Below are 25,874 nucleotides of genomic sequence, written 5' to 3'. Positions count from 1 at the left end.
ATTTTTCAATTTCAGTGAATGTCTCCTCGATTTTCATGCTCTTCTAATATTTTTCGAAAAATTTCGAATTTTCAATTTTCAGTGAATACCGCCTCCATTTTCATGCTCCCCTGATACTTTTTTGAAAATTTTTAATTTTTACATTTCAGTGAATACCTCCTCAATTTTCATGTTCCCCTGATACTTTTTTGAAAATTTCGAATTTCTCAAATTTCAGTGGATACCTCCTCGATTTTCATGCTCTCCTCATACTTTTTCAAAAATTTCGAATTTTTAAATTTCAGTGAATACCTCCTCGATTTTTATGCTCCTCTGATACCGAGTCGGCTGACGGTACGACACCCTCATTGCGTGTGGTGCCCTCCCTCTCTTGGGGTGCAGTACTACAATGCCGCTGGGGGCACTCAAACCCCCAGAACTGAGCCTCTACTTCAGTCAATCCTCTTTGGTGCGTCAAAAGCTTGTGTGTGTGCATCAAAAAATTTTGCAGTTGACAGTGAATTCTAACCCAACCTAATTGACGATTGTGGAAAATGATAGCCACCGTAATTCTATCGACTCAACAATTAGATTTTTAAACAGTAAGTACAACAATTATTCACGAACCTCTGCATACGATGTACTAACACTTGAATTCGTCATTTAATGGTTGATGTCTTGTTGATCCGCAGATTTGATCGGATTTCTTTGTCCCAGGTCGCAACCCAATAATCCTAATCTCCCTGAATTTATTATTCCAATTCACTCCTAACGATTATATCCACACGTTTGTGCCCCAGTCACTCTAAAAAATTCACATTCCCTCAAATTCTAAGAAAATTTCCGAATCATTTCGTATGAAATTTTATTCATTTTTATTTTGACTGACCCTTTCCTAAAATTTGCCCCACAATTTCATTTTGTTTATTCGACAATATTCTGGCAACTCATTCCAGGTGAAAAAAAGTTGTGACTCAGTGATGGAGGATAGGGGCCCTCACGAGGGGGCCCCTGGACCCCTGGATCACCCCCTGCTGGAAAAACCTCGGGATCTGCCAGAAATTTGGACGTCGAACCCCACAACTTCCCTCGACCACCGAAAAACCCCGAATCGCTTGCTCTTCCTGACAGTCGAGTTCTCAGAGGACCAGTCAAAGGACTTCAACCGTATGTTCCCATACGAGCAAGTCTCATTCTCCCCCCGAGCAACATCCCCTTTAGATTTTGAGCATCGAGTGAGTCCCCTGGACCCCAACATGAGCTCCACAGCTCGATATTCCCCAACTCCAGTGCAACTGCCTTCACTGCCCTTCCAAAATCCTCAGGTTGTCCTCCAGAGTCCCCCATCACCCCTGATCCAACCACAAGAGACCAATCAACGTGGCACCATGAATTTCATCGAGACCCAGGGCAGTCCTCCAAATATATCATCAAGTGAAGCAGAAAGTGTCTCTGATTTCGTGAGTGGAGAGAGCCAGCAGGGGATATCCCACGTGAACGGGGAATTAATTCTGATGCAGGAGCCCGCAGAAGAGTTAGAGCATTCACCACCGCCCCTGATGCTGTCAGGGCTGACAAGCACGGACTTCGCTCTGGCCCGTGACTTCCTAGTGATGAACGATGACCAATTAACCGTGATAACCCCCCTGAGCTCCTCCTCAGAGGACCCTGCAGTGGTCCCCGAGCTCTCGAGCCTTCCTGACCCTGAAAAAGACATGCTGTCTGACTCCATCACCTACCCCCCTACCCTGCCCCCGAAGAAACCACTAACGGAGGAAGAAAATCTGCAGTCAGCAACTGACATCCCTCAAAAATCCACAAACCGACAGATAAACGATAAGAAAACCTTCTGGTGCGATGACTGCGACACAATTTCACTGAGGGACGGCGAGTGCACCTGTCACAACGTGCAGACAATTGCCGACCAGCCAGTGCCTTCTCGAGCAGTGGCGACCCTCCCAGGTTCCCACTTGTCCCTCAGAAAATTGAATTCCCCTCAAGGGGCGCTTGGAGTATTTGCAAAGAGAAACATCTGCAGAAGAACGCAGTTTGGTCCAATTGAGGGTGTCCCCTGCGAATACGATGGCAAGGGTTTCAGTCACGATGCTCTGCCCCTCCTCTACGAGACAGACAGAGGTGAATTCATAAAAATTGATGTGTCAAACGAACACTCGTCGAACTGGATGCGTTTTGTGCGCCCAGCGCAGAATTACAGAGAGCAAAACCTGATTATTTCTCAGCAGAAGGAAGGGATAATTTTTCTGACGACGAGAAACATCTCCCCCAGGGAGGAGCTACGCGCTGGACCCAGTCCAGATTACGCGACCAGAAGGGGTCTACCCCTCCTGGAGGACCCGAAGACCCAGCAGTTCACGTCTGGTCACCTCGAGAGCTTCTCATCCCTCGATTCCCCGTTCAATGATTATTCAAATCGTCCTCCCGACTTGCAGGTTTCGTCGAGCCTGAACTCCATATCAGAACATCCCCAACCCCAGGAGCAAGCGAAACGAACGAGGATGGGAAAGAGCAAGCTCCTGAAGACGATGGACGAGCAGTCTTTGCTCTACAAGTGTTCCCAGTGCCCCAAAGCCTTCCCTCGAAACGACGCCCTGAAAAAGCACCTGCTCTCTCACTCAGGCTCGACATCTGCCTACGAGTGTCCGACCTGTGGTGAGAATTTTCTCCACTCGTACAATCGCAGTCGTCACATTAAAATATTCCACAGCAACGACGCAAAGGAGAAGGAGAACTCGAGGAAGAGTTCTGAGTACAAATGCTCCAAGTGCAGTTTGATATTTATGAAGGCATCACTTCTGGAGCTGCACAGCGAGCTTCATAATAAAAACAACAACGAATCCCTTGATGAGAAGAGAACACGATGTCCCCAGTGCAAGCACTTGACGAAGAGCCACCTGGATCTGGTGAAACACGTGTCAAAGCATGGCCACAAGTACCAGAAGCACAAGCTAACTAAAACATCGAAAGTAACAGTTTTATCATCCCACAAATGCACGATGTGCTACAAGCGTTTTGCAACTAAAGTGCGTCTGCAGCAGCACTACCTGGTGCACGGTGCCGAGGACCAAAAGCCACTGCCATGCAACGTATGCTTCAAGCGATTCATGAACAACTCGGCATTGTCCTGTCACCTGAAGACTCATCGAGAGGACAAGCAGATATTCGAGTGTCCAATGTGTTGTAAATTATTCAATCAAGTTCTTCAGCTGAAGGATCACATTGAAACCCACAGGAACGACGACAAGACGTTCACCTGCTCTCACTGTCCTCGAACATTCACCAAATACTCAGTAATAAGGAAACACATAAGGGCCCATCACTGCGAGCGCAAGCACAAGTGTCAATTCTGCGTCAAACGTTTTCCAACTATTGATAAATTAAGAATGCACCTGCTCCGTCACTCTGATCACAGGCAATTTCACTGCGCTAATTGTGAGAAGCAGTTCAAGAGGAAGGACAAGCTGAAGGAACACATGACAAGAATGCACAGCTCCCAGAGGATGGAGAGAATGGAGAGACTGGAAAGGACGGAGAGGATGGAGAGTGCAAGAGAGCAGAGTGACGTTGCTATTGATAATGGTGCAGGGAACCAGGGTAATCAGTCTAGAAAATTTATACCAAAGGTCAATCCCACGGATTACAACAGATTCGTGTACAAGTGCCATCAGTGTCTGGTGGGCTTCAAGCGCAGGGGCATGCTGGTTAATCATCTAGCAAAGAGACATCCTGAGGTGCCTCCAGAGTCCATACCAGAGTTGAATCTACCTATTTTGAGGCAGACGAGGGATTACTACTGTCAGTACTGTGATAAGGTTTACAAGAGCAGCTCCAAGAGGAAGGCGCATATCGTGAAAAATCATCCTGGTGCTGCTCTCCCACCAAGCAACAGACAGAAGGAAATGATGGGGGACTCAACGTACAGTCAGGCTGCTGGAAGTGTCACCACGACTCCCCAGAGTTGTCAATGGTGTCACAAGCAGTATGCCAGCAAGGCAAAACTCCTGCAGCATCAGAGAAAAAAACACTCAACCCTCATGGAACCTGCTGATCAAGTCCCTAGAGCCAGAAATCGACAACAGGCGCAGCTTCAAGTGCAGCAGGATCTCATCGACAATAACTTTGGCAATAATAACTTCGAATTCATTGAAATTGCTCCGGTCTGTGACATTGGTGAGTTGAGGTTTAAACCCAGGATTATTAAAATTGGGAGTAATGGGGATTTCATTGATGTCGAGGGGGGCATTGATCCACTCGTTAATCAGCAATTTGTACGTGTGCGAGACATACGTTGAAGGATTTTGGGGCATTGCAATTTTTATTGCAATGATTGTTGTTCAATTTCAGTGACGAGGTATGAATCTCGTTGTTTTGGGAATGCGTTTGTTGCTGATTGTGATTAATGGCAACGTTTAACGCTGGTACCTGTTGGTGGGGGGGGTTGGAGGATTCAGGATGATAGGGTGATATCGTCCTTGAAGGTTTTGGGGCTGGTTGTTGGCGCTGACGACGAAAACGTCAGTGCTCACCCGATTATCATTATTTTAGGGCTTTTGGTGCGTTCGGGTGCAGCTGTCTCGAGAAAATGATTATGCCGGGGTGGGGGAGGGCCGGAATTCCGTGGAAAACTGTTCAGTGGGGAAGGGAAAATTTTTGGGTCGAATTTTGACTAGTTGATTACCTGGATTTATCCTTTTCGCACTTCACCACTGAACGCATCGATTCCTTGGGGTTTTATGGGCCCTTTTGCGGGCCCTTGGTGAGCGACAGGAATTGAGTATTGCACACTGGAAATCAATAATTTAATCATAACGAGCATTTTTTCGTACGGTCAATGCAAGCCATGGAGAGGAGAAGAATGAGCCGTCGGGGGTGGATTATTTATTTACAATGACAGGAGATTTATTTATTCGAATTTTCAACTGGTGGACAGAGGCCAATGGTAAAACAAATTTCACTGAATTTTCCAGAGAATTTTTCCTTCACCTTGAAATATCAGTTCCAGGGAATTTTTTCATTGAAAATTCATGAAAATTTTAAGGAAAAATACGGGGAAGGAATCAAAAATAAAAATCTTTAAGTATTCATTCAACTGACCAATAGTCGAAGCCGACTCGAATTTACCTGGAAAATTCAGAATTTTTTTTACATTTCCTAGACTTCAATATAAAAAATAACGAAAATATCAATTTTTGAGGTATCAATTCACTATTTATTATTGAAAAATGGCCATTTGGAATTGAATCATTGCGTTTTGTATCGTGTGTTGAGAGTATCAGGATTTCAATAATCGATGGATTTGTTTAAAGCACTGGCACAACAGAAACGATTAATATCTAGATTTTTTTAATGAGATAAAAGTGAAAAGTTACGTTGAGGCTTCACTGGGAGAAAAATATCAAATGGGCATTAGGCCTTAGCATTAATTTATTGAATGAACAAAACTCAGAGTACATAATGCATTGGTTAATCAATGAATAATTGATAGTTGTTTAATTGTATCTCGCTACAGCGATACAGGCAGAAACTAAAAACCAAATTAACGAGACAAATTATCGAGCTTCAATAGGACATGGAAAAATTAATCTTTTCTTTGAAAAATTTAACTCGATCGTTGATCAGTGAATTTAAAATGATCCTGAATACGACGTAAATGGAGAATTACTAGGCACTTGACAATAGCTGTTGAAACAATTGTAATGAATTTAATTAATCGGTCCCGACCCATTTTGCCTCTGCAGTCCTTAGTACAGTCTCATAATTTCCTTTATTCTACGGATCACTATGTACACCGTTTAATTATAAATCGAAATAGAAATAATGTAAGAGATGATGAAATTATTGAGAATGTGAAACCAAATGTTTCATGGGAGATCTATCAGTGTCATTTAAATTATAGAATTCTAGGAGTAAATTTGAGAACAGAAATTAAAGAAATATTGAAAATATATTCGAGTGGAGTTTCTATCTTCAATATCTACATATATAAATTGTATATCTTCAAATCTAACAGAGATAGCTAAATTTTTGATAAAACCTTTTTTGCAGCCCTCCCATCACTCTACAAAAAATGCCCTCACCAAAATTTCGCTATCTCTCCTAGATTCACAGATATTACCTCTTGACCTCTTCGCTTTATATCTTCATCATTGAATTTGATTTTCTCTGTTCACTGCTGCATTGATTATTATTAATTGAGTCAGTTAAAAATATGAAGAGACATTTTCCATAAAACTACTTTTCAGAGATGAACGTCGAACATATTTTGTGTTCAAGTCTTAAAACATAATTTCTCCGGTTGAATATATTTCTGCCTCAACTCCAATACTTTACATAATTTCTCCGACGAGCTGGAGTTTATCTCGTTGCATTCCCCTCGAATTTTTCAGTAGCAATAGCAAGTGGTCCCACTGCCCCGGGTTTGAATACACCCTGATGAATGGGAGTTGCAACTGACGGTGATCCTCTCTGCATCTGAGCCGTTTCGTGTAATTGTTTCTGCATAACTGCCAGTGCAACTTTATTGGCTGTCAGAAAATCCTTCATAGATATCAATTCACCGGACATGCGTCTCGGTGTATCAGATGCACTGCTGTCCTCACCCCTCACCGAATCCCTCCTGGATACACAGTTGACTCTAGTGTGCCTTCTGCGGGAGTAATAAAATCCAGAGACTGAGGATTTTCTCCTGGGTAGATGAGGAGCTGCCATTGCCCTCCTCCTACCCATTATTTTATTTAATTTCATTATCACACAGTTGAGCATCTGTTTTATCACTATCGACGTGACATTCAGAAGGGAGTATATGCAGCAGCAACCCAACACGAGGACCAAGAAGTTTATTATTCGATAGCTGAAGAAAGAATTAAAAGACGTCATTACCACAGAGAAATAGAGCATAGAAATAATTCTCGTTCCTGGTGAAAAGAGCTTACAAATGGATGTACGGATAATTATCCTTTTCCGTGCTGACGTAATCCCCGAAGCCGATGGTGGCGAAGCTTATGAAGCAAAAGTACAGAGCATCGAGATATCCCCAGCCCTCGAACAAGGCGTACAGAGAAGCTCCACATCCCGCAACAAGACACGAAAAAATCGTCAGGTAAAGCATCACCCAGTAGACACTAGGCTTCCAGTGATCGAGGCCCATATCGTCCTCGTTCTCCTCATCGAGAATATCAGGAAGGTACATTCGAGGATTGCTGGGCCTGGAAGCAACACGTCGAGACGCCAGGGTTGTCTGTCTCAGACGTTTCTTCAATCTCCTCAGATGGATTGTCCGCAGAACCCAAGCGAGGAACGTTATAATCCTCTCCAGGAACAGGTTGAAGAACAGTATTCCCCCTGGAATAATCCCATAAATTCATAATCAAGCGGAATGATCATTAATTATTCGTAGATCATCACCTGAGCATCCAAAAAATCCATAGACAATCACAGCGAGTCTTCCAGCTCTAGTCTGAGGTGTCGTAGTACCATACCCTTCAACAGAGTTCAAATATTCATAATCAACAATGCATAAATGTCTTTTGCAATTATTCTCGCAATAAAGTGGAGACTAGGTCGCCTGTGGGACTGTGCGTATGCATATGAGAGCATTAACATTCTCTGTCGTTTTTCGCACTGCATTCTAGTGCACAAACGCCTGTTGGATGCAGTCGTCGACCCCAGCCCTATCATCCACAACCCTTTCTTCCACCCAATTAGCCCATTACCTTTTACAATCAACACAATCATCAGTTTGAGTGATAATTAAAGGTCCGCGATAAGCGGATTCTCCATTGTAATCAGGGATTGCTGTTCGTGGGTGGTTCTTTGGTTTGTTAGTTAATCCGTTCGTTAACTGGAATCGGGTGCTATTCGGAAAGTTACATATGCACGTTTCATTACGTATTTTTGTTATGTAATGTCATTATTTTCGTATTATCACTCGACAATTGAATTACGAATGATAAATCGTGTATTCTAATTTAGTAGAAAACAACAAGTCGAATTTCGGTCTTTCAAATATTCATTAATCTCAACAACTATTGGTTTTACGAGGAAATATCAAGAGACGTTTTTCCTTGGAAATTTGATAAACTACAAATAAGCTCTTCAATGTTTCTAGCTCAAATCGATAGTTTTCTTAATAAATCGATAATTAAGAATGAAGAATTGGACTTGTTGTGCTTTAATAATTAGTTAGTCAGTTAATTGATTACCGATGGTGGAGACGATGGTCCCAACGAAGTGAAAGCTTCCGGAGAAGTCCCAACGACGTCTCTTGTGAATAATCCCAGTAGCCGATGCGTTACTGTACGCGTAGAGGAGTTCGTTAAGCCGCTCTGTGGCTTGGGGATTACTTCGCAAATGATATCGACGAAAAACGTGATAAACACGCCAAAATTCGGTCGCCTGGTAATAATGATAAATTATTAAAGGCCTCTTCCGCTAATGAAAATCATCGATTTTATATAATCTCGCACTGATGAAATTTTTCCTCTATTTCTCAATGATTTATTAATTATCAAATTATTGATTGGTGTTTCAATATCTTTCGTATTAACGAGATTTTGGAAATGTACAAATGGAATGAAAAGTTCTCGGGCGATCAGGATAATTATGTATAAATATCGCTGGAATTTTAATTGATTACTGCTTGATTGAGGATTGAGTACTGATTGAGTACTGATTGAGTACCTGGTGCAATTCAACTTCACTCTCAAGCGTTTGAAAGAGCACAGCACCAGCCAGCATGTAGCAGGCTAGAAAAATAGCCAAGAGCACAAATCTTATGTTGTCCTCAGCGAAAGCTCCAGACAGGCACATCACCGATCACTCTCATGACTCTGTTGATGCTCTTCACCGCCCGCAACTACCACTGCGGAGGATCAACTTGAATTGAGGACACTCGTGCGCCGGACACGCGCAAAAGTCTCTTCGAGGATATCCCACGAGATTATTAATTTAAAAAAAATATCAAAACATTCATTTTCCAGAATTTTCTAATTCAATCAGTCAAATTTTAATCTTTCAAGTTTTCCTTTCGTGCGAAAGTAGAATTCAAAATCACCAACAACTTATTAACATCATTATTACTATTCTGTCTTCTCTGCAAATCATTGCAGTAAAATTAATCAAGATTAATTGATTATTAAATGATCAAATTAATCCACTGTCTAATAACAAAAGCCAAAATTTTTTCATTCTTCGAATTCAATCTGAAATTCGAACCCAAAAAGTCGAACCACTGAAATTAAACAAATTGTTCATTCCTATTAATCGACAAACTCAATACCAGAACTTCATTCTTTAATCTATTGAGAATTAACTCAGACTAGAATAAAAATTGATCTCTCCCCCAAATAATCTCAGATTAAACAAAAAATGTAGAGCTCGTGGAAAAGTGGAGCAGTTCCATACATCCCTCAACTCCTTTTGACAGCTAAAAATACCCGAGATTTCCGTGTATAAAATGCACGCATTGAATAGAAGCTTTTTTATTTTTCCACGCAAAGAGAATCGGGTAGTCTGACTGGTGGGTCACAGACTCCATGTAACTCCCCCGAGAGTCATTAAGCCGTTACATAAAGCTGAATTATTGAAACACACCTATGAATGGAATTCTGGCCATCTCACTTGACCTTGAGTCATGGCAATCCAAAAAAAAAATTCTCACCAGCGTGAACAACCCATTCAAAACGGAGTAAAATCCAAAATCAAAGGTCTTTTCATCTACTTTTTAATGGAAATCGTATAAATAACATTCTAAAAAACAATAATTTATCTTATAAAAATTTAACGCTTATAAATCTCATGTTTGGAAATAATCGAATGTGGCAACATCATTTTTATAACATACTCTGACAGTTTAAAAATTAATTATATCTACATTAAAGGAATTAATAATAATACATTGGAAGGCAGTGATGAGGGAATTAATCGTGGATTAGCGTTTTGGCTGGGGACCCTCTTCCAGTTTTCTCCACACGACCTGCAACAAATTCAATAATTACCAATTTATGAATTATTTCCTTTCAAATACCCAACAAGATTGTTGCAAAAATCAATAGAACTTAACAATAAATTCTATTGATTGCATAAACGAACAACTAATTCCGTACATTACACATCTCTCGAATGAGAGCCTTTTCCCCGTCATGCCCAGCCTCTCTCTCCAGTTGTTCTCTGACTTCGAGAACCTGGAGAGCCCGGACAACGGCCTCTGGTCGTCCCCCGAGGGGTTGATTGTCATTGGGGATGGCAGGCGACTCCCAGAGGGGGTCCGAGGGTGTTGGCACTGTTGTAGTTGGGACCGTAGGTCCCTGGGGGGTTCTATTCTGAGCCCTCGCTTGTAAAATACTCTTGTCTTCTTCCAATTGTTTGACTCGTTGCTCCAAACTCCTCACGTACTGCATTGTTTGATCTGGGACCATCAAAAAACCAGTGAATAATAAATCATTCTCATACCTCAAGTTAATTATTCAGACAATAATTCAGTCCATTAATATTATTATTCGTACAAAAAGTATATGAAGACCTGAGAAGAATCATTTATTTTCGAAATGAGACACAGAATCAATTCACGCGCTTTAATTTCGGTCATTCTTGTTATCAATTAATCAACGCAATTTAATGATAATTACCATTGAAGGTTGCCGCAGCGTTTCTCGACCTACTTGTCGGGACAGTCTCTTCCGCATTGGTACTGGAGCTCGAGCCATCTCCGTCGTCTCTCTGTCCCCCACCTCTCTCCTCGTCCAAATACAAACACAACTCCTTCAGCTCAAGGTTGTCCTTAATGAGCTCCTGCTGTTTATTATCCAACTGTCGCAGTTTATTCTGGTAAGCCGATACTTCCTGTCTCATAACACTTGCGGTGTACCTCCCAAACCTCTGCCACTCCCTCGCTAATTTCCTACCCTTCTGGCGATCGTCGTCCAGGAAGCAGCAGAGATCTCTCAACTCCTGGTTGTCATCGCTCAGCCTCTGGTTTGCCTCTTTCAGTACTCGTAATTCGCTCAGCTGAATATACACAATCAGGAAAATTATTTTCACAATTAACCAATTATTTATGATTATTTAATTATATGTGGAGACTCTTCGCAAAAAAGGAAAGGATTTTTTTGGTGTGATCTCTCGCAAATTCCATATTTCTTGCGCTATTTAACAGAACTATAGAATTCGACTTATAATTTGATCCTGAATATTTGTTTTAATTAAAACTTTAAAAAGACGAAGAAATTTATAACTTCACTATCAAATATTTAATTATGTTTATTTTTAATATTACTAATATATAATTTTCTATGAAATTTTCAGTTTTTTGCACCCAGATTTCCTGCACATTCCTAATGAACAATCGATAGAGTGTCATTATGCTCGACCCCGGGATAATCTAATTACCAAATTCTGTATCTGTCGATTCTGTTCAGCAGCAATTCTGGCAATATCGCTCTCAGTTTTTCTCACGAACTTGAGCATCTCCACAGGTCCCAATCTCAAAAATTCGTCGTCACTGATTCTGATCCTCGGAGCCTGAACGGGCGCCACACTTGCAGGTGGATACTGACTATTGGGTGATAAAAACTGTCCCTGAGGTAGTTTGGATGGATAAAAACCGGTGGAATGCAGCGATGGATTCTTCGATGCCGTTACAAAGTCGATCTTGGGTGAGAGTTTCCCTTGACCATCTTTCCCCCTGACCTGGCCTGCCTGACTACCCCCTAGAGCCCCAGGTGCTACCAAGTTCGGACTAATTAAACCACTGCTGGGTGTTCCCACGTTATTGAAGTGCGGATTATTCTTGAGTATTCCACTGGGTTGAGGGGGTGGTTGATACTGGGGTGGTATCGGTTCACTCTGTTTACCGATTTGACCTGATTGTCCGTTGGTCGGGTGTTGCTGTTGCGCTTTGCTTTTCGTATTTGACATTGTCGAAATAATCTTCAGCGGCGGTCCAGGCCGCGTCCCATTTCACCAGCAATTCGCCTCAAGTCCTTTGACCCTCTCACTCCTTTAAATCTGGGTCATTAAACTCACACATCCGCAATCCCATTCACTTCGATTTCTCACAACTTTGCTGTTGCCACTAAAAACTTTAATTCATTCATCACAAGTCCACTTGTTCGACAGTCAAATTAAAAAATCCAGTTCAATTCAAAATACACTCAATTTTCCATTTTCCTCTCTCCACTATCCCATCACTTTTTTTTTAATTACTCAAAATTAAATCATTTTAAATATGTGATATATTTGAAATATCCGAAATATCAGAAACTCGTGTCTCGATTTATTTCTTCTTTTTATCCTTCTCCCGTATGACTCTTGAATGAATTGAGAATTAAATCCCGAGATGATGAATTAATGCGTTTTCATTGATGCACAATTCACAGATGCACCTACACGGTCAATTACTCTGGTGGTTTTCCTGATGCACCGAATGCTCAACCATTGATGACGTACGAGTGACAGAGGGCTGATACTCCAGGTATATCAATAAATAAATTAAGAGTGGACAACATGGCGTTGCAGAGGCGTCGATGCCTGGACAAAGTGAGTGGTATTGAGTACAAGTTGAGTTTGAAAGAGGTGGGAGAGTGGAGGCAGTTGGGGAGAACCATCTTGAGTTTCTTTGGGGGCATCTAGCTCAAAGCCGGAAGAGGTGCATTCAGGGATTGGCTGAAATATTCACTGGGGTCGTGTTTTCTCTCTTTTATTCTTCAACATTTTTACCTTCACGCGCCGCAGGTTGAGAACCAACCTGCTTTACCTGTCTGTATTTTACCTGCTCAGGTGGGGATCGAGAGGATGGAGGGGACCAGCCGGAGGGAAATTCTGGGGGGTCTTTCAGGAAATCCGAGGAAATCCGAGAAATAAGATTTTGTCACAGGAAAAATCCATTTCTAGAATGGAATAAATTTTCCTGAACGTGAAAAATCACTTTTCCCAGCCATTAAGATAAAAAACAATAGACCATTCCCTCATTCAATTAAAATCATCCATGAAAAGTAAAAATAAAGTTAATGCAAAACAACAGTTTTAAAAATTCAATAATCAACTTTATTTAACTCAATGTACAAATATTCAATTAATTTCACTATCGAGAAGCTGAATAATTTTTAACAAACGTACTGTTTAGCCAGAGCCCTCAAGAACCTGGTTTTCCGAATATTCGCAGCCTCCCTTTGTATCTCCTCATTATTATTAGAATTAAGCTCCAACAGTCCAATTATCTTAATAGCTAATTGCTTTCGGTGGTGCTCTCCCCTTTTGGAGTGGAGGTGTATAAGAAACTCCAATATGGTGACATCCCAAATGCAGTGGTAATAGGCGTCCATGGCATCAGCTGTGGCGCAGCTCTTCTGGTCGCTGGAGGCCATGGCGAATGCCAAGGAGTAATTAACATCTTCGAGAAATTGGCATAAAACAGTGGCTTGAGTGTAGCATTGTAGGTGTGCACAACACTTGATCATCCGCCAGTAGACAGACTGCAGGGGCCGAGGTACTTGTTGACTGAAGAGATCACTGGATACCATGATAGCCTCTAGATAATATTTTATCGCTGACTCGTAGTATCCCAGCACGAAGTTGAGATCTCCCATGACCCTCAGCCACGATACATTAGTGGGATAAAACTTTAGTGCCTGAGTCAGCAGTTGAAACAAGAACTCAGCAATAGTCCTGATATTATAAGAATTTGAGTTGGGAATGCTTGCAGGCCAGAGTGTCAGGTACTGAGTGTAAAGTTCGAGACTGGGTTCGTCCCTGAGGACATTGTGGAGCCTCGCCAGAAGGGAAATGACGATGTTCAGGGCAGTTGGCTCCCTGAGCCTAGCTAGAGTGCCTGATATACTGGCTAGGAGGTCCTTGTTCAAGCTGCCACCGGCCGCAGCCCCAGAACTGGATCTTTTGAGTGGCTGATCCCTATTGGGACCAAACCCAAGAAGAATCATGTCCCAGGCCTCCCTGGAGAACTTCTTGGATCCCTTGAATTTCACAACGTCCTGACAGACGATACTAATAGCAGACGAGAACTCACAGTGACTCCACCTTTTCTCCAGGTTTATCAGGTAGTCCCACTCACCCATATTCAGGAGGAAGACAGTGCAGTACTCGATGACCTCCTGCCTGGGGATCACCTGGTCAGTGGCTTGGAGACTGCCCAGGCACTGCTTGCAGTCCTCCACGAGCTTCGTGGTCTCTCTTTCTGTTAGCTGCCCCGGAGGTACATCATTCGTGTAACTCCAAATGTCTACCAGTATGTACTCCCAGCTGATGAGCTTCAGCAGCTTGTACATAGGATTCACTGGGATCTGGGAATTCTTTTCCCTCTTGGTGTCTTCTTCGAGAGCAGTCAGCAGTAATTTGGCGCCTGTAAAATCCTTGGAGGCCACCAGCTCTCGGCTTTTCGCCAGGAGGATATAGGCGAAATCCTGGTGGAGGGACCTGGGGAGTGCCATCACTACACTCTGCAAAGGAATTGGCAGTTCCCATCTGCTGCTTACCCTCCAAGGGGGGCTCGTGGGATTTTTACCATCAAGAGCTAACAGAATCCCTCGGATTTCGTTGGGATCGTAGGACAGCGTCAACTGGCGCTCTAGCTCTGCCATCTGGAATCTTGGGCTCTGGGTGTACGTCACCAGGGACACACCCCAGTCGTCATTCAGCAGAAGAGGGGGCAGCTCCACGTCCTCTTCTGAGGCTTCTCTTGATATTTCTGTGAGCTCCTCTGGGGTAAAGAGGGCTCGGTATTTCTCACTCGACAGCAGGCGTTTTGCCAGGTCCGGAATACTTGACATCATCACCAGGTACAGCATGTACCGAGAAATTCGCTTCTTATCTTTGGGGGTGGAACTCTCCAGCACTGATTCGAATGAGCCTAAGAGAACTTCCAGACCTTTCGAGTCTGATGATTTCAACTCCGTGAGGAAGTTGTTATGAACTACTTCACCATCTAATACCTGGGAAAAATATTATCTTCAGGTAATATTTAATTCATCGATTCCAATGATAAAAAAAATCATCTGAGAAAATATTGATTTTAGTAAAAGACAATACCAAAAAAATCACAAACCTTCCTAACAAGATTCAGACACTGAATCTTCATGAGTAACTCCTTGGACACTACGATCTTCCGATTGATGAGTCCCCCCTGGATATCAAGCTCTAGATTATCCCTGTACACCATGGGAATCTGTCGGCGTGTGTTGTCCTCCTCGAGGATTTCCACGATATTCCGATACTGGTCTTTGATAGACGCATGAAATTGCTGGGTCAGTCCTTGGCTCACCCCAGGAATTCTAACATTGGTGGCGTGGCAGTAACCCTCGAGGTTCTCCTTCAAGACCCTGCAGTAGAGCCGAGTCTCCCTCGTGGTGAGTGTATCGAAAAGCTCCTTCGCCAGGGAGACGTGGTATTTGGCTACTGAGTACTCCTCTCGGAGTAGGTGGAACGTGGCCAGATCGTAGTGAATTTGGCACTTGAACTCCTCCGGAGAGATGCTCCTCATCCTCTCCCAATTTTGTTTTATCTCGGTCGTGTCCTCTGTGAGCATCTGGAAGGTGTCGAAGGTCAGGACTTTTGGACTGAGATTCTTCATCTGAAGGACTGCATTGAGCACCTCGAGACTGTAGGGCACTTGCATCTCGACTTTTCTCATTATGTCATCTATGAGAGCTGGGGGGACCCCGATGTAGAAAAAGGAAGGCTCTTGAATTCCAGGACTGTGAAGTAGAAATGGCAAAATAAAAAATGACGGGAATAAATTTGATGATTGCTGGATGTAAAAATTTGATTGCTTACAGGTGAACTAAATGGGCCTTATGCTGTTTACTATTCAAGGCTCTATTGACTATAGTTCTCAAGGTCCACCTGTGGTACAGAACAATAGTGAATAACAGCTGATCGTTGATGGACTCCAGAGGGAATTCCAATAAGCTCGGAATGTCCACCATAATGTCTCCAGTCACATAAAACAGGTCCTGCAGAAATGTCAACTGCATTGGGAGTGGCAATTTCTTCTCGAGAATATCCAAGTCCCATTTCAGGTAGGCTGCCACCTTCAGAGATAAAATTTTCAGAGCTACACTCTTGTAGGACCACTTTCTCGTCACTGTCCCATTTTCCAGTTGCTCGGGGTCGATTATCTTGACTTCATTGTCCTTTTGGTCAAGATTTATTGACATGAATTTTATCATCAAGTCAGTTGGCGATGGATCTATTCAAAAAATGGGAAATTTCATAATTTCTGCCAAATCGCGATTAAAAAAAAACTCATAAACTAGAAATATAAAAGATCAATGAAGCTTTTAAAAGACAACGCAACCACATATTGATTAACCTGGGAAAGCCTTGGAGATGTGTTTCTCGAGTAGACCAGGATTCAGCAAGAACTCGAACCAGAGAATAGTATCCGGAGATATGGGGACAGTTCCCGGTCTCAGCAGATCGACATCCATCATTGTCGACGTATCCTCCAAGTGTCCGAAAAACCCTTTTCCAGGTCTTACAAATAATCACAAATCGATTGCATATCCTCAAAACCTCAAATGATTCACAAGCGTCGAGAACTCCACACGAGCGCACACAAGTGCTCTAAACGCACCTCTGGATTGTCGGAATGTCAACCCAGAGGTGGATCCTAACCTCAACTTCTCTGAATCACTCCAGCGACTCCAAATTCTTGAAATCGATAAAAAAGGTCCCTCTATAATCCAACGAGTCCCCACTCCTCTATTACATCCGAGAGCAAAAGCACTGCATCCACCAATAAAATGCTCGCCTCAGACTCTTGTGGATCACCACCACCATGTTGTATCGATACATTCCATTGTGATTACTCGAGCAGTGTGACAGTGTTTTAAATGTTGTTTCAATTATTTTCAATTCCTAAAGAAAACCTGCATCTCCCCCCAAGAGTCCACGAGTCAGTGACCAAATACATGAAGTGTAGTTCCCTGAGACCACCCTCAGTCCAGTGCAATTAATTAAAAAATGCCTGACATCCAGGACGCAGGATGTGTCCCCCTGGGCCTGCTCTGCCTTCTCCTGATAATTCCCTTGGGCAACACCTCATCGCCCCCAGGTATCTCGCTCAAGTCCCAAAAATACGCCCAGAAGACCCTCGCCGAGGAGGATATCTGTCACCCAGTGACAGGCGTCGCCAAAAACTCGATGAGGCTCCCCAGACTCCCAAACTCCGGCCTCATAATTTCACCAGCTCATGTTTTCGACACTTGGGCATATCGAGTGGACGATCTTCGTTGCAAATTTGTAATAAAAGCACCCAAGGGAGAGCACTTGTTCGCAGTAATTCAGAGCATGTCCTTTCGACGGAACGAGAGTGGCTGCATCGACTACGTTAAATTCAGAAGGAAAGACCGAAACTCGACCGATAAATTCTGTGATAATTTCGACAGGCGAAGACGGAGGTATTCCCTGGATCACTCTGAGGATTACACTGGTGTTATGAGTAAAAATGCATCGTTCACCTTCGGAGAGTTTGACCTCCAGGGGGAAATCGAGACGACAATATTCGTCTCGAAGGAGACGTTAAGTGGAGGCCAACGTCTGGACCTCACCCTCGTTTACACACCCTACAAGGACTGTGAGAAGGTGGACGATAACCAGTACAGGACAATGAGGTACGACGTCTGTATCTGGAGAGAGTATTTCTGTGATGGTTACACCAACTGCTTCGCTGGAATATGCATGGACGAAGATTATTGTCCAGATGAGGCGACTAGTAATGGAACGGGAACTACAGTCACTATTGGAGCTGTTACGACTATTCTACTGTGCTTCATTATTTTTTTGATGGGCCTGTGCATCTGCAAGAAGAATAGGAAGTTGTGTTGGTCGACTGACTGCGCTGGACCCTCCTCCCAGGATCCTAGGGGACGTGGGGACTCGGGGGCCTCCACTCAGACCCAAGGAGTTGCTCCAATGCTCGAAATTGCTGCGTTACCCTCACCCTTGGATAAGGATCTACCACCCAGTTATGACTCCTTGTTTCCTGAACAGGCGAATCGAGCTACTTCATAGGGAAATTATGTCGTGGGTTATTTAATGTTTTAATTAGGTAACTCTTGGGGTTTTCGCGGGTCCAGGGGATCTGGGGAATGGAGATGAGCTCGGTTTTTTCGTTTCATTGACTGACGCTGTGGAAAAGAGAATTTCTCTTTATTATTGATGTCATTACTCTCCGATATTTCTCAGATAATTTGTTCATTATTTTTATCCAGAAGGTCATTAATGATTTGAGGATTCTTAGTTATCACAGAATCATCAAGCACTGGAGTTTAATGCACTCGTCAGGTTTTATGAGTTTACTTGTAGATTTTATAACAGATTGTATGGAGTTTGAGTATTTGCAAATTATTGTAATTTCTTTTAGGCTCATCTCCAAACTGTTGGACAACATTTTCATTTTTTTATACTGATAATATTCAGTAAATTTATATTGAATTGAAAGGGAAATTGAAAAATCAGTTGAAATTTTTTAAGTGTATCCATAACTTTTCTACTTATTTCTTTGAAAATCACGATAGAATCAGCGACCGAGGTGAGGGAATTGATTGACCTTCAATCGCAATTCACAATTATCTGACGCGCAAACACAAAATCAATCGACTTTTTATACTCAAGAAGAAACTGTTTTTGAAGTTCAGGATGCATTCGAGTCCCACAACATTGCCAATAATTTCTACAATTTTTTACCCAACTATTCCGATGATCTTTTCCATTGGTGAACCAAATTATAAATGTGATACTCGGTAACAATCGTTTTTACATACAGACGTAGGGTAATTTTTATAATAAATGCAATACTCAATAGAGCAATCTCAATAATTATAGTGAGTAACGTTTTCATATGGCATTTTATTGTTTTTAACGCACATCAGCCAGTGGATGATGCAATTCAATGATCCTTCCTAGGAAGAATAATGTACGTTACGTGAAGCGTTCATAAACTTCAAGGATTAAATGATAAAACGTGATAATTCATTCGTTCATATTTTTTCTCTTCAATACACCGACTTATAGCTGGTGAAAATGTGAAGTTTGATTTATCGCAGTTCATTACTCCGTAACATAATTAATATTGCAGATATCTATATTATTTATTCGGCGAAATAAATATCGAGACGAATTCTGACTTAATTGTAAGTGCCAATAAGTTTAATGACGCTCATGGGTTTATGTAAATTAATAAATTAACAATCCTCACACCTTTAGAGAGAAATAATGAGTATTGACTCATTTTTTTTGTAAATATATTTGTATTTAAATGCAGTTTATTACGCAAATGGTAATCCAAGGTATATAATAATAGAATTGATGTATCAAGATAGTGTAATAAAACGAACAGATTTAATAACAAAGATAGCAAAATTCAATCACTTTTCAAGTGGTCATTGGCTTTGGCCCTCAGATTCTCCTCGAACCACAGTATAGCATTGATTATCTCGTCGATTTCAGCTAGACCAGTGCCGAGGCGATGATTGTCATCGTACACTAGCATTCTGTGAATATTCAATAATTTAAAACAATTCTAGACCAACAAAACAAATAAAAATGTTGAATAATCTCGTAAATATCCCCAAGAGGTTTAAAAAACCGTCAACTTGTCAAAATTATTGAAATCGAAATTCTTCGAGTGTCGGAAAACAAATTTAGGTGACTGACCTCCTTTCTCAAAAATTTTTACGACTCACAAAAGAATTTATTGACGTTCTGCCATAAAGTCAAGGGTTTAATGGATATTTGCGAAATAATTCCCTCGAGATCGGTGAATCTCACGTCACTTAATCAGGTAACGTTATCACATTTGCTTACGTACTTTGTTTTAACTCCATTGGCCTTCAGTCGAAGATACCAGTGTTTACCCTGGGACGGTGGTACTCGAAGATCATTCTTACCGATCTGCATCAGCGTCGGTGCCTTGACTTTGTGCGCATGAACGATTGGTGAACACTTGAACATCTTCACCACCATCTCTGCAGTCTCTTCTGAGGACATTTTGTCATACGACTCATTCGACACTGCTGCACACCTGAAATAGTATGGCATGCTATCCTGAATTGAATATGAATGAGCGCTTGATAATTACGGCTAATTATAAACACGCATAATTATGCTGACTACATGAATTTGTTGGAGTTTAGTGAAGAAGTAATTCGACTTATCACATTTGACACTTCAAACATGTACGAATATGATGAGATAATTACCCGCAATTACGAGTGCAAATAGTCGTGTTTGAAGTGTAGACTTCAATGCAGCAATGAAGTGGTAAAGATAAGTCGAATTTGATTTTTTTTTCACTATCCATTTATCTCGGAAACTATAAATTTAACGTGGAAGCATGAAAAGCTATTTAGCAGCTGATTCAACTTTATCTTGTATTCTCTTCTACAATCACTAATTTTCGAGATAAATCGAGAAATAATAAAAATGAAATGAATTTATTTTAATGAAATTCGTCGTTGAATTAATAATTAATAAATGAAAAATATAGCAATTATTTCTTATAAACTTAGATGCGATGGAAGTTATCAATGAAAATGAACAATAGCTAATCAACGGAATTTTTAATAAAGACAAGCAAAATTCTAAGCTTACAAGTCATGATGGAGCCTAATTCTCTCGTCAATTCGCAATGCATTACGACTGAAATCGAAATTCCAATACATTACCGTTGGCTCTAGAATTCGAACCAGGATTTAGCAATTAAAAGGATCAACTCACCAATCGGGGATGTCTGATATCGTGAACATAGCTGCAATGTTGATGACTGGATTTCTCGCCACAACGGCTTGATACATGTTCTGAAAATCAAAGACAAATGTGAGTGGTAGAGTTACAATTTTAGATTTTTTTTCTGCAACTAATTGCTCTGGAGGAATTTATTTACCGGATGCTGTCCGCTGAGATGAGCTACAAGGAATCCTCCATGAGAGCCACCACTGAGACCCACTCTATTGGGATCGAGCCAGGGGTATTTTTTTAGGGCCTCCGCAGTAGCTGTCACGCAGTCTTTGACGTCTGCATCGCCCACTCTTCCTTGCAGGTACTCCACGTTATCAGAACCCATTCCAGTAGAGCCCCTGTAGTTAACCTGAATCATTGCGTACCCTATGCAAGCCAGGGAAGAAATACCATTTATTAAACATAAAATAGAGCAGGTGGAAAAGTATAAAACTTATCGTTTTTTAATTTTCTCACCCAACAGAGTCAGCAGGGAGGTCTCCAGTAGAAACATGTTGACGTAATTGGAATGAGGCCCCCCATGGGGCATGACAATCAGAGGAACAGACCTCGCCGCTCCAGTCTTCGGTCCAAAATACGTGAAATTGAAGTCCCGGACAGCATCCTCCCCCTGATAGACGTAATCCACGTGTTCTATCTGCATATCCTCGGTCCCCTCGATCATACTGCCAGCGGTGATGGGGATCAGCTTCATTCCACTTCCATCTCCCTCGAATTTGCTGGCCATCAGGACGGAGGGCACCAACAACGAAGTATTCTTTAGTAAAACCAAATTCTCAAAGACGTCCAATACCACAAGACTCGTATCATCATTAGGAATTTCAGATAGAATTTTCGTTTCAGTGTCCAGCACGTAAGACTTGATATTGGATCGCTGGGGCGAACTCAGGAATAAATATCTCGAGTCTTTGCTCCAGCATCTGTTGGGTAATTCTCGATTGTAGAGTCCATAGAAATCGAGTCCCTTGTGGATCTCCACTTTGGTCTTCACGAGATCAATGAGAATTGTTGGAGTCCTATCCGAGCTTTCCCAATCAATCGACATGAGCCTGTGGGTAATGTGATGGGGTCCACTGAGGTCCCGCTCCAGCCACACCAACTTTTTTCCATCTGGACTAAATCTGGGAGACCTCACTCCTCGATTATCACCGGATAATTTCTGAAAGACTCCGTCCTTCAATAAGAACACCCAGGATTCCCTGTTTGTGCAGGCAACGAGCCCCAGATATCTACACGTACAAAAAAAATAGTTAAAATTCAGGAAAAGATAAAGAACTTGTAAGAATCCTAGATTCTCGGAATTTTTCACCTTGGCTCGTGATTCCAAGCGATTCCAACGATCCCATCACCATTGGGTGTCCAGATGACCTGGCCTGGAGACAGGGCCTCGTCGATTCCTGATTGGACTGTCAAGGTCTCAGAGGCTGTGTCCAGAACGACCACTACCTGTTGGTGCTTCCCCACGAGGGCTTCACCCCAGTCTGGTTTATAGATGTATTCATTCCCTTTCGCTGCTTCCTCTTTCTCCGATTTTTTGTCCAGGGGTTTTTGTTTGTAAAACGGCTCGGACTTTGGTAATTTTTTCTCAGCGATGTACACAAGTTTTGTGGCGTCAGGAGACCACTGGAATGATCCGAACTCAGCGTCTGTGTAGACGTCGCCATGAACATCCAACGAGGACAAGTCAAAGTTCTTTAACTGGGAGTGCTCGTCCCAAATCTCGATGAATTGCTTCCTCGAGTCTTTTTCTTTATTCGGGCCCGAGCAGAGAACTGCTTTACGTCGGCTGTCCTTACTTATTTCTGAGCCCAATCTTCGGAGCAATAGAAAAATGTAGCAGCCAAAATAATAAATCGATATAACCCCAATTTTTCATCTCGTGTGAAATATCGATGAATTTGAAAAAATATTTACTTAAGAAGTCGATATCAAGGATTTTTGTGTGAAAAATTAGATAATAATTGAATGAATTAAATTGAATTAATCGAGAATCGACAAAAAGTGAAAATCGTATAAGCGACAGATATGAAATGTTTATATTTACACAGAAGTAACATCATCGGGGAAAGTAGCAAATCTAACTTGGAGTTGATCATTCAAGAGATGCCCAATTTTGAACTCTTGATTCGCAGTTCTCTCCAGATTCCGGTGGGTCCATTTGCTCTCTACTCGGATATCACTTGCAGTTTTAAACGCAATTCTAGCTGATGTTAATGTCGGATTTGACGCAACGATTTTGTACAACTTCACTATCTTTTCCATCTGTAAAAATCGATCATCATTCAGAACCTACTTTTCAATTTTCAATTTAAAACTCGACCAACGATACCTCTTGGGAAGACATTTTCCATAAATCTGCCGCAAGATCATCAAATCATCGTCTGCCCAAAGAGAATGGAGTAAACTAGAGGTGCTTTCATTACTTTTGAATTTATCATCCTGATGAGTTACCTGGAGATCGTCGTGCCCTCCCTCCTATACGGTCAGTACTAAAGACAAAAAACATTAAAACCAAACCTAAAGGCAACTTCACGTCAATGAACTCCCTTCACCGCCAGTGTAAATAAAGTTATGTTTTGTTTACATTCTTCTAAGTAACAAAATGTGCCAATTAACCAAAAGTGCCTGAATACTTGAAGTAGCAATAATGGAAAAGTACATAAGATTATATCAAGTGGGTGAGGGATCCTTCGGACAGGTTTTCAAAGGGAAAAAATGTTCCGATGGAGAAATCGTGGCGATCAAAATCATACGAAAGGTAAGAAGCAATACGTTTATTGTGATGAAGAAAAAACTTTCATCAATGCCAATTGGCTTTCAACAATTTCACTCAATCGAATTGATGACAATATCCTCTGGAACGTCAGATCGGTCGTTCGTCCAAGGAACTCCATGGTCTTCGTCAGGAGTGCGAGATTCAGAAGCATCTGCACCATCCTAATATCGTCCAGATGATTGACTCATTCGAGACGGAAAAGGAGCTCGTTGTCGTGACAGAATACGCCGATAAAGAGCTCTACGATATTCTCGGGCAGAGTGGAAGACTTTCTGAAGAGAGAACTCAAGTTATTGCCTGTGACTTAGTCTCTGCTCTCTATTATCTCCATTCCAATCGAGTTCTCCACAGGTGGGTTACCCCACAGGTTCCTGACTACACCTTAATTATTCATGATTTCCTCAAACATTTATTCAAATCTTTATTTCTTTTTGTACGTTTAAAACGTTCTCAGGACATTTATCAAAACATCGAAAAGATTGATATTTTGAATGTGAAAGAATTCAAGGATTCCACCGTTTTCCACAGAGACCTGAAGCCCCAGAATGTCCTGGTGGAGTCAAATGGTGTGGCAAAGCTCTGTGATTTCGGTTTTGCACGTAGCATGAGCACAGGCACCCACGTCCTGACCTCGATAAAGGGAACGCCACTCTACATGGCACCAGAACTGATAGAGGAACACCCGTACGACCACAACGCAGATCTCTGGTCGTTGGGTTGCATCGTGTACGAGCTCCTGGTGGGTTTTCCACCATTTCAGACCACCTCGATTCTCCACCTCGTGAAGCTCATCCGCTTCGAGGCAGTCAAATGGCCGGAGTTCCTCTCACCGCACTGCAAGAGTTTCCTCCAGGGCCTGCTTCAGAAAGACCCCTCGAAACGCTTAACCTGGCCAGAACTGCTCGATCACCCTTTCGTGAAAGGAAGAATACTGATTCTCAACGGAGAAATCCCGATGGCTGCGCCCTTCACAACTCCTCTGTCAGCATCCCAAGCCCTAGCCAAACAGCGTCAGCTTCAACATCTCGCTATGCAGTCAGCCAGTCACTCTGGAATTTTAGAGAAAGCTGTCGAGAAGGTGCAGGCGCAGGAACGTAAACTTCGAGATCAGAGATTTCGTACGTGCATGTCTCAGCCTAGATACCCCATGACAATGTACTGTCCCTACACCACTGGACAGCCTTTCCATCATCCTCTGGGTCGTAGTCAACCCAGTGGCACTGACTCCAGTGCCAGTGTCGATGTACTCCTTGAGAATTTGAGCCTCAGGGCTTCTCTGCAGAGTGATCTGTTGATCTTCGATGGAGTCAATCAGACTCTGTGCCCCTCAGACTGCCCCAGCGATCAGCACAATCAGAATGAGGATTTATCCTGTCTCCCTGAATGCATGAAGGAAAACGTCAACCAGAATATCCAGGGAATCTCTGGTTTTCAGACTGGAAACGAACCGAGACCATCGTTTCCGCAAGGGAAGAGCAGACTCAGTGCAGATTATGAGAGGGAATTCGGTGATGATCTCTCACAGCAGGTGGAGAGGGGCTCAAGGCTACCAGACTGGGATGCGAGGGTTGTGGAACAGCATATTGAGAACGAGGAGTGGGTGGCATTCCTCCAGAGGTCCATGGAGGAGATAATCGATGGAGAAATAACGTCTCTGTTACAGGAGAATTGTGTCTCAGTTTTTGTTTCTCCATTGAGAAACTCTGGGGCTGGCTGCAAGGTTATCGAATTCGTGGCCTGTCTGCTGTCCCTGCCATTTGTGGTGGCAGTTTCCAAAGACAACCTGAGGAAGATCGAGGAGGTGTATCTCGACGTCAGGGTTGTGCCTAATCTAGTCTATGCTGTCAAGTTGTTCATGTCTGAGAAAAATTCAGAGAATGCTGGAAGTGAGGAGAACTCGAAGGGAAGGACAACTCGTTTAGCCTCTTCTCTCTCTGCTGATGAACTTCAGACAATCGAGTGCATTATGCTGATACTTTGTAGATTAGTTTATGCAAACGAGAAATTTCTCACGCAATTCTGTGATGCTGTTTATATTGTCAATGGAGTGCCTTTCCTGCAGCAGCTGTACACATTGGAGAAGAGGAAGCCTAGGGTTGTGGCAGATCTGGTGGCTATTTTTAATAATATTTTGAGGTCACAGCCGGAAAATGCTGAACTCGTGGAGAAAGTGGTGTTGGGTAATGCTGGGGCTGTGGAGCAGTTTGTCAAGCTACTGTCCCACAGGCAGATTGTGCTCAGGGTGAGGGGCTGCATTCTTATTAAGCTACTGGCCAGATTCTGCTGCCGAGCTCTCCAACAGATCTGGGGGAGATCGTTGAAGAACCTGCTGGAGGGATTGATCCTCGAT

The 25,874-nt window shown here is 42.4% G+C and overlaps 7 protein-coding genes across 10 annotated transcripts; 3 read left to right on the top strand and 4 right to left on the bottom strand.

Annotated features, from left to right (window-relative positions):
- Positions 1 to 496: 496 nt before the first annotated feature.
- On the top strand, positions 497 to 12,871 carry LOC105264925 (PR domain zinc finger protein 10). 2 transcript variants are annotated; one of them, XM_011302137.1, is made up of 3 exons: positions 497 to 581; positions 936 to 4,167; positions 12,372 to 12,871. In XM_011302137.1, the coding sequence occupies exons 2-3, from the start codon at positions 960 to 962 to the stop codon at positions 12,431 to 12,433; spliced, it is 3,270 nt and encodes a 1,089-aa protein (XP_011300439.1). In that variant the 5' UTR covers positions 497 to 581; positions 936 to 959; the 3' UTR covers positions 12,434 to 12,871. The 2 variants fall into 2 exon arrangements, with proteins under 2 accessions (XP_011300439.1, XP_011300438.1); XM_011302136.1 differs by lacking the exon at positions 12,372 to 12,871 and having other exon boundaries at positions 936 to 5,940.
- Positions 5,999 to 8,811, bottom strand: LOC105264926 (potassium channel subfamily K member 13). The gene is made up of 5 exons (XM_011302138.1): positions 8,677 to 8,811; positions 8,199 to 8,391; positions 7,402 to 7,476; positions 6,930 to 7,338; positions 5,999 to 6,847 (listed from the first exon to the last, which is right to left on the bottom strand). The coding sequence occupies exons 1-5, from the start codon at positions 8,803 to 8,805 to the stop codon at positions 6,352 to 6,354; spliced, it is 1,302 nt and encodes a 433-aa protein (XP_011300440.1). The 5' UTR covers positions 8,806 to 8,811; the 3' UTR covers positions 5,999 to 6,351.
- Positions 9,751 to 12,460, bottom strand: Ccdc85 (coiled-coil domain-containing protein 85). The gene is made up of 4 exons (XM_011302139.1): positions 11,383 to 12,460; positions 10,623 to 11,001; positions 10,101 to 10,402; positions 9,751 to 9,970 (listed from the first exon to the last, which is right to left on the bottom strand). Exons 1-4 carry the CDS (start codon positions 11,908 to 11,910, stop codon positions 9,926 to 9,928), a joined length of 1,254 nt encoding a protein of 417 aa, XP_011300441.1. The 5' UTR covers positions 11,911 to 12,460; the 3' UTR covers positions 9,751 to 9,925.
- A 173-nt stretch (positions 12,872 to 13,044) lies between the features above and the next one.
- On the bottom strand, positions 13,045 to 16,628 carry IntS8 (integrator complex subunit 8). The gene is made up of 4 exons (XM_011302135.1): positions 16,319 to 16,628; positions 15,781 to 16,195; positions 15,053 to 15,701; positions 13,045 to 14,939 (listed from the first exon to the last, which is right to left on the bottom strand). The coding sequence occupies exons 1-4, from the start codon at positions 16,437 to 16,439 to the stop codon at positions 13,098 to 13,100; spliced, it is 3,027 nt and encodes a 1,008-aa protein (XP_011300437.1). The 5' UTR covers positions 16,440 to 16,628; the 3' UTR covers positions 13,045 to 13,097.
- Positions 16,629 to 16,769: 141 nt separating this feature from the next.
- Positions 16,770 to 18,033, top strand: LOC105264923 (uncharacterized). The gene has a single exon (XM_011302134.1). The coding sequence runs from the start codon at positions 16,972 to 16,974 to the stop codon at positions 18,019 to 18,021; it is 1,050 nt and encodes a 349-aa protein (XP_011300436.1). The 5' UTR covers positions 16,770 to 16,971; the 3' UTR covers positions 18,022 to 18,033.
- Positions 18,034 to 19,254: 1,221 nt separating this feature from the next.
- Positions 19,255 to 23,178, bottom strand: LOC105264922 (acylamino-acid-releasing enzyme). 3 transcript variants are annotated; one of them, XM_011302130.1, is made up of 9 exons: positions 23,078 to 23,178; positions 22,793 to 23,010; positions 22,058 to 22,561; positions 21,205 to 21,977; positions 20,894 to 21,114; positions 20,728 to 20,807; positions 20,602 to 20,649; positions 19,820 to 20,032; positions 19,354 to 19,502 (listed from the first exon to the last, which is right to left on the bottom strand). In XM_011302130.1, the coding sequence occupies exons 1-9, from the start codon at positions 23,090 to 23,092 to the stop codon at positions 19,373 to 19,375; spliced, it is 2,202 nt and encodes a 733-aa protein (XP_011300432.1). In that variant the 5' UTR covers positions 23,093 to 23,178; the 3' UTR covers positions 19,354 to 19,372. The 3 variants fall into 3 exon arrangements, with proteins under 3 accessions (XP_011300433.1, XP_011300435.1, XP_011300432.1); XM_011302131.1 differs by lacking the exon at positions 20,602 to 20,649 and having other exon boundaries at positions 19,255 to 19,502; positions 19,820 to 20,050; XM_011302133.1 differs by lacking the exon at positions 20,602 to 20,649 and having other exon boundaries at positions 19,257 to 19,502.
- Positions 23,179 to 23,278: 100 nt separating this feature from the next.
- On the top strand, positions 23,279 to 25,874 carry fu (STKc_STK36 domain-containing protein fused; the record flags this gene model as incomplete). The annotated part of the gene is given in 3 exon segments (XM_011302129.1): positions 23,279 to 23,506; positions 23,616 to 23,875; positions 24,053 to 25,874. Coding segments are annotated over 3 exon segments (2,193 nt in total), but the record flags the coding sequence as incomplete, so codon positions are not given.

This window comes from Fopius arisanus, unplaced genomic scaffold, assembly GCF_000806365.1.
Source record: "Fopius arisanus strain USDA-PBARC FA_bdor unplaced genomic scaffold, ASM80636v1 scaffold00026, whole genome shotgun sequence".
Lineage (NCBI taxonomy): Eukaryota > Metazoa > Arthropoda > Insecta > Hymenoptera > Braconidae > Fopius > Fopius arisanus.
The sequence above is the reverse complement of the archived record's forward strand: the minus strand, read 5'-3'. Positions and strand labels throughout refer to the sequence as shown.

What these genes read in the sequence shown, in the direction of transcription:
- IntS8 (XM_011302135.1), bottom strand. Translation starts at nt 16,439, where the DNA reads ATGATGGATGTCGATCTGCTGAGACCGGGAACTGTCCCCATATCTCCG. An exon ending in CATCTCCAAGGCTTTCCCAG is followed by an intron (nt 16,196 to 16,318) that starts GTTAATCAATAT and finishes TTTTTTGAATAG; the next exon opens with ATCCATCGCCAACTGACTTG. An exon ending in AAGGCCCATTTAGTTCACCT is followed by an intron (nt 15,702 to 15,780) that starts GTAAGCAATCAA and finishes TCTACTTCACAG; the next exon opens with TCCTGGAATTCAAGAGCCTT.
- LOC105264922 (XM_011302130.1), bottom strand. An exon ending in CCCGATGATGTTACTTCTGT is followed by an intron (nt 22,562 to 22,792) that starts GTAAATATAAAC and finishes ATTGCTCCGAAG; the next exon opens with ATTGGGCTCAGAAATAAGTA. An exon ending in CTCCCTGCTGACTCTGTTGG is followed by an intron (nt 21,115 to 21,204) that starts GTGAGAAAATTA and finishes TGGCTTGCATAG; the next exon opens with GGTACGCAATGATTCAGGTT.
- Ccdc85 (XM_011302139.1), bottom strand. Translation starts at nt 11,910, where the DNA reads ATGTCAAATACGAAAAGCAAAGCGCAACAGCAACACCCGACCAACGGA. An exon ending in ATCGACAGATACAGAATTTG is followed by an intron (nt 11,002 to 11,382) that starts GTAATTAGATTA and finishes GTGTATATTCAG; the next exon opens with CTGAGCGAATTACGAGTACT. An exon ending in CGCTGCGGCAACCTTCAATG is followed by an intron (nt 10,403 to 10,622) that starts GTAATTATCATT and finishes TGATGGTCCCAG; the next exon opens with ATCAAACAATGCAGTACGTG.
- LOC105264926 (XM_011302138.1), bottom strand. Translation starts at nt 8,805, where the DNA reads ATGTGCCTGTCTGGAGCTTTCGCTGAGGACAACATAAGATTTGTGCTC. An exon ending in GACCATCGTCTCCACCATCG is followed by an intron (nt 7,477 to 8,198) that starts GTAATCAATTAA and finishes ACTCTGTTGAAG; the next exon opens with GGTATGGTACTACGACACCT. An exon ending in AATTATCCGTACATCCATTT is followed by an intron (nt 6,848 to 6,929) that starts GTAAGCTCTTTT and finishes TTCTTTCTTCAG; the next exon opens with CTATCGAATAATAAACTTCT.
- LOC105264923 (XM_011302134.1), top strand. Translation starts at nt 16,972, where the DNA reads ATGCCTGACATCCAGGACGCAGGATGTGTCCCCCTGGGCCTGCTCTGC.
- LOC105264925 (XM_011302136.1), top strand. Translation starts at nt 960, where the DNA reads ATGGAGGATAGGGGCCCTCACGAGGGGGCCCCTGGACCCCTGGATCAC.